We start from the raw sequence: 6,000 nt of genomic DNA on the forward strand, positions 1-6,000 counted from the left end.
TCTAGCTACCAAGCCTTCAGCAATACACAGGACTTTTGGTACAGGCCAGGGAATGTTCCTCTGCTTATTCCTGAGGCTGTTTAATTCAAGTCTCCCAAACATGCTACTAGGATGATGGGTCCAAAATGAAAAGCCTTCTTTGCCATAGAGAAAATGGCAACCAAGTAGTATCCTCACCAATGTGTTTACCTATCAAGAAATACATATATATTTCCTTTTGTGACTTCAAAGAAATAGCTCATTAACATATAACATTATTTACTGAGCTGCACTGGCAAAAAAAAAAAAAAAAAAGAAAGAAAGAAAAAAAACTCATGGGCCAAAGTCAGAATCCTACAGCGGTTTATATATTTCCTTATCTATAATTATAGAAGCAATTCCATTAAAGCTGGTTCAGATCTTACGAACCCTTCCCACAGTCCTCTGACAGTGCTACTAGTTCCCTCTCCATTGCTCTATGGGGAAAAAGCTGTTCCCCTGTACCAAAACGTTATAGAATTGGGGCAACTGTCTACTACTGCAAACAGGTAAAGCCAACATCAGAGGAACACAGGATTGATCCAAAAAATGCCTTAAAGCTCAGACACAAACACTTTGAACTGTGCAATAATTTCTTACCCACTGAACTAACAGTTCATTACAGGAGTGTCTCATTCTTTCATCTTTGTACCATGGCACATTATATATACCTGATATCCAAAAAAATAAGCTGAATGGGACATATTTGCCTCTCGTGCCCTTTAAGTATGATAGCCCTAAGCAAAACGGATTCTCCACGTCTTTTTGGCACATTTAATGTGCAAGTCTCTTATGCAAGGTTTTCAGCTGCAGACCCAACAACTGTCAGGCTGAAAGCAGCCTTTTATGCAAGGATGACCACAAAACTCTCTCGCTTACAAAAAGTATCAGGCCAACATACTTGGATTTTTCTGTAGCTTATGCACTTATAACTTAGGCCAACACATCTGTTGCAGTTAAGCAAACCTGTTGTGAATGCAGAATGTGAACTATCTAACAAAAAACCTGGCTTCAAAATCTGCATTCCTGTACTCCACTGTGATCACAGCATCACTTCAAATAGCCTAGATCCAACTGATAGGAAAGAGCCATCTCATCAACTCAGCAAAGAGCGAACACAAAAGAAAACACCAAAAAGACAGTCAATACACTGCTCTAGCAAGGGAAAATCGAGCACAAGAAGCTTTGTACTGCTTCTGGCTGCACTGGCTAGCAGAAAGATAGACCAAAATCTAAGCTGCTCTATCAGTCTTTCCAGTTCATCCCCTGAAGTGAACCTGCAGCCTTGAACTCTGAGCAGTGAATGTCCTTTGCCGTCAGCAGCACGGAGGCAGAAACAACAGCTACAAGTTGCTGTTGCGGGCAGACTTAAGAGCCTGTACTAACCATTTTGCTCTGGATGAACTCTGGTATTCTACATCTACTCTCAAAAGAATTGGCTATTCCTTCCCAAGACAAGATACACTTGCAGACTAACTCAATCTGCAGTCCACTGGAGGAGATGCAGAAGAGGCAAGAAAAAAAAATTGAGACGCAAGAGAAACAACAACGATTCCAACCACCTTGCCCCGTGACAGAGACACCAGGCTGAATGCCGACACAGCTCTTCCCCTCTCTCCCCCAGACAAAGACAACGTGAGAAGGCAGTTGAAATCTCGTGCCCCTGGGGAGAGCTATGCTCACAAGAATGTCAAATCATTCTAAGCTTTTCATGCGTGAATGAAAAAAAAATTTGGCAAAATAACGCAAAGGCAACTGGCATCAGCTGCCTGGAAGACAGTGTTTGTGCCAGCCTCTGTACCTTCTTCCCAGCGGAATAGAACTGTGTTCAACGACTGCTGGCCAACAAACTGAACTGCAGTTCAGATCAGAAGGAAGTTTTTCTGAATGGAGTTAGTGAAAGGAGCCATGAAATCCGTCTGTGGTTGTTAGAAGCGTGCTGCAGTCTGGGAAGCTGGCCTGGCTACCTGGACACCCTTCAGCAGGTGATCCTCACTATGCCCTTCCAGCCGAGGAGCTAACCTCCTCCTAGCCAACCCTCTCCAGCAAACCGAATGCAACAAGTCATTCCCGCATTTGACTAGGAAACCATCATTTTAGAATTGTACTTTTTAAGAGCCACAAAAAAACCTACATATGCAAAACATCCCACCCACCCCAGAGCCTGCAAGCCAGGCTCAGCCTAGTCTGAAACAGGTACAGTATCAAAGGGCGGTTCGGGTTCCCTATCCATCGTTAGAGATGGACACTCGTAAGAACACGTGGCCCAGACTGGTGGCAATCACTTAGGAAGCTCTGCTTTACCTTGAAAACGCCAGAAAGACCAAGGCCAGCTTGACAGCAGCAATCACACGAACCCCGCAAAACTCAGAGTCATCTCTATCATCAGCACTTTGAGGCAGTAAACAACCTGGCCCTTCTGCATCGGCTGGCTTATCTCAGGGACAAATTCAGCTTTACAAGGAGCTGATCTTAATGGAGAGCCAAAGGGACACAGGAGGGCGAAACCAGCTACTTCCCCACAAACAAATAACAAAAGGCAGAAGGAAGCGCCGCAGCAGCTACTCCGGGGTTCCCGACCTTTCGGGCACTAAGGCGCCTCCGGGAAAGCTCGCCCGCGATGCCGAAGTTGACCTACTGCCCGAAGGCGACCTCGGGGGACGGAGGAACCGGGGGCAGCTCCAGCTCGCAGAGGCAGCGCTAGCGGGGGGCGGGCGCGGCCCCGGGCCCGGCCAGGCCCTCCGAGCCTCGCGCTGCCGCCGCCGGAGGACGCCCGCCCCGGGGCAGCGCAGCCCCGCGAAGCGGCCGCGCTGCCGCAGCCGGCCCGGGCGGCGGGCGGCGGGCGGGCACCGGCCGCCCCTCACCTGCGCCGGGAGCCGCCGGGGGGCCGCGCCCCCGCCCTGCCCGCCGCCCCCGGCAGGCCCGGCCCGGCCCGGCCCGGCCGCCCCCGGCGCCGGGGGTCCCGCCCGGCCGCGGCGCGGCTGCGGCGGAGCCCGAGGGGGCGGCGAGGGCCGCGCCTCGCTGCCCGCCCGGCGCCCGCCTCAACAGGTGCGAGGCGGCCGCACTCACCTCTCCGCCATGGCCCGCTCGGCCGCGCCGCCCGGCTCCCTCCCTCCGTCCGCGGCGGCGGGGCAGGATGTGTAACCCGATCCCGCCGCCCCAGCTCCGCCTGGGGGGCGGCCCGGCCGGGCCACCAGCGCCGCCGGGACCCCCGGCCGCTCCCCGGGTCCCTCTGCTGGGGGCCGCCGCGCCGAGCGGGCTGCGGGGCGGAGCGGAGCGGAGCGGCGCGGCGCGGAGCGGGCACCGGCGCCCGGCGCAGCCCGACGCTGGGGCCCGCGGGCCGCGGGCAGCCCCTGGCGGCGGCTGCGGGCGCTCACGCCGCCGGCGCCCGGGGCGGCCGCGCCGCCCGCCGCCTCCGAGCCGCGGGGGAGCCGCCGGGCCCGGGCCGCGCCTTCCGCGGGGGGGATGCGAGCGGCTTCTGGCTGCCGGGCGCCGGCGCCGGCCCCCCGCGCCGGAGGCGCCGCTGCCCCTCGGCACCGCGGGCGGCGGCGGCGCCTCCGTGGACGGGCGCGTGAAGCAGCGCACCACCGCGGGGCCGCGACCTCGGAGGCGTCCGCCCCGGCGCGGCCCAGGGCAGCGCTGAGCCCAGGAGGCCGCGGGGCCTCGACCCGCCAAGGAGCGGGCGGCGGGCAGGCGCCCCCACCGCTGACCGGCTGACGAGCCGGGTGGCTCCTGGCCCCGACACCCCAAGTGAGGTGGGTCCTCTGGTCCCGAGGGCGCAAGCGCCGCGGAGCCTCTGGAGCGGAGTAACGCAGAGCCCGGTCTGCCCAGCCGTGGTAACGGCTGCAGGGTTTCAGCGGAGGCCGTGACTGTCAGTCAGCTCAATCTGGAGTTTCCCGGTGCAGATGGAGAACGAGGTGGCCCTGTCCTCTCCCTACCCCACCTCTTTGTTCCCCCTCATCTGCTTTTGTGGGGCTAGTTTTTGCCCGGGTCGCAACCTGCAGCTGCACACCTGCTTGGGCAGGAACCAGGGGAAGATAGCGTGGGATCACCTGCCCAGAGACAGAGACAAAGGAGACAACAGGCCCCCTGGATTGGGAAAAGGAGCACGAGGAGAAGAGAAGACTGCTTCTGGGCAACAGCCAGTGAAGAAGAGGGTAGAGACATGAGGATGACAAGCTGACAAATCAATGGCGACGGCAGCTGGGGAGGACACCGAGCGGAGCACTGGCGGCAGCACCCACCTCTCCCTCTCGCAGGAGGTGTGGAGGCCCGGTGGGTGCTGCCCAGGGGCTGTGCTTGGAGCCGTGAGCAGATGAGGGGGTGGAAGCAGGTCCCCGGCTCTGGAATCACCCTCCTGAGCTTTCTCCAGGCACCAGCATGGCCTGGGCCAGGAGGAGGCGGACAAGGGCATCCCACAACTTGGGGGGTCCCTGGGTGGGGACTGTGGAAATGAAGAGGGGAGGGGAGAAGTGGAGCCAGGACTTCGATGAGAAATTTTGGAGGAGCTGGGAGAGGCCCCCCCAGCCTGGCACACTGGTGCGGCTGGGATAGGAGGAGGCCAGGCCCACCCTTTTGGTAGCTGCACCAGCTCATAGAGCTCAGAGAGCTCTGACATAAGTACTCTGGGTCTCAAATGACAGCAACATTTAGCTACAGGGATGCTAGATGATACTATCTTTTCTGCAATTAGTGACCTCATTGTGGTTTTTGTTTCAAAAGAAAGTTTCACAGTGACCAAAGTCACCTTTTCCACAAGAGAACAAAAATCACCTGAGGGAAATAATGGCTTAAGCTTACAGATCTGAGATGTGCATTGCCCCAAAAGGGAATTACTGCTTCCCTGCGGTATTTGAGTTTGAGAGATATTATACAAAAGCCAATACAATGGCACTGGACCATCGGTTTGGGGTCAATCACTTGACCCTCAAGGAAGAGAATTATCCTGCTGGTATGCCCCAAGAAACAGAGCTGCAATAATCCTTCAAAGCCTTCCACAAAATAGTACAAGAAATATCCTAAGATCCTTATCTCTTTTTTTTTTTTTTCTGCTTTGGAAAAGGCTGTTTGGTACTGTTTAAGCTATTTGAGCTACAGGTTAATAGTGATAGTTAACTTTCATGTCCCTGTTTGTGAGGAAAAACATGATTAATTGCAAGAGGTGTACCTTATGCCACAGGTAGTTTGGGGCACTTGAAGGGGAGAGAGACATCAGTAACATAGACCTTTTACACGCATGCCTTTGGCAGTAAACCAGGACAAGCCTGTGTAATGCTAGAACACGTACAACTGGCGCACGTTTTCCTTGGATTTGACTCCTGTGTTTTTAAAGGTGTTTCTTTAAACAAATACATTGTTCAGAAAAATAAAAGGTGTCTGAAACAAGGATAAAGCAATTTAAACAGTTATGTCTGTTAAGACTGTGTGGAGGTTGTGGTTGGTGCTGTTCCCAGATGTAGCCTGAATTTTTTCCTGGATCGCCAGCTGCCCTGGTAAATCATTTGTTCCTGCAACCTCTGTACTCCTGCATGGCCCCCCCGCTGCGCGCTGAGCAGACAGGGCATTGATTCGAAACAAGCAGCTGCCTAGAACAGTGCAAAGTACTTTAACAGCTCGGCTTTTCTGTCTTTTTTTTTTCCGGACATCCCACAAGAGGAGGGATGGAAAGTGGGACTTAGGAAAGTGGAACTTGAATCAGTGTGGAGCACTGAGAGGTATGTTTGTCTATGTTCTGTTGTGGCATCAAGCTAGATGTAGGGCTGTCCCTGCAAGGTCCTTTCCAGAGCTGTCAGGACATTCAGTGAGGATGATAAGCCTTGCATCTCCAATGTAAAACTTCCAGGGTCTAGGTTTGTCCAGAAGTGTCCTCTTTTTTTCCCTAGAAATTTTGTCTGGGGAGATTTTGAGGACTTTCTATGTTTATTTATGTCCGGAATTCAAATTAATCTGGACAAGTCTGTGCAGAAATACCAAGCGTGTCCC

The 6,000-nt window shown here is 54.5% G+C and overlaps 1 protein-coding gene across 2 annotated transcripts in view; it reads right to left on the bottom strand.

Moving 5' to 3' along the window:
* LOC104146936 (rho GTPase-activating protein 39) overlaps positions 1-3,221 on the bottom strand; it is a 67,677-nt gene extending 64,456 nt beyond the window's left edge. The window contains exon 1 of one of the 2 annotated variants that reach the window (XM_068912330.1): positions 3,088-3,221. In XM_068912330.1, coding sequence (XP_068768431.1) covers positions 3,088-3,098 — 11 coding nt within the window. In that variant the 5' untranslated portion in view covers positions 3,099-3,221. The remainder of the gene's footprint in view (positions 1-3,087) is intronic. The other variant, XM_068912328.1, reaches the window with a different exon arrangement.
* Between the last annotated feature and the right edge of the window lie 2,779 nt (positions 3,222-6,000).

This window comes from Struthio camelus, chromosome 18, assembly GCF_040807025.1.
Source record: "Struthio camelus isolate bStrCam1 chromosome 18, bStrCam1.hap1, whole genome shotgun sequence".
Classification (NCBI taxonomy): Eukaryota; Metazoa; Chordata; class Aves; order Struthioniformes; family Struthionidae; genus Struthio; species Struthio camelus.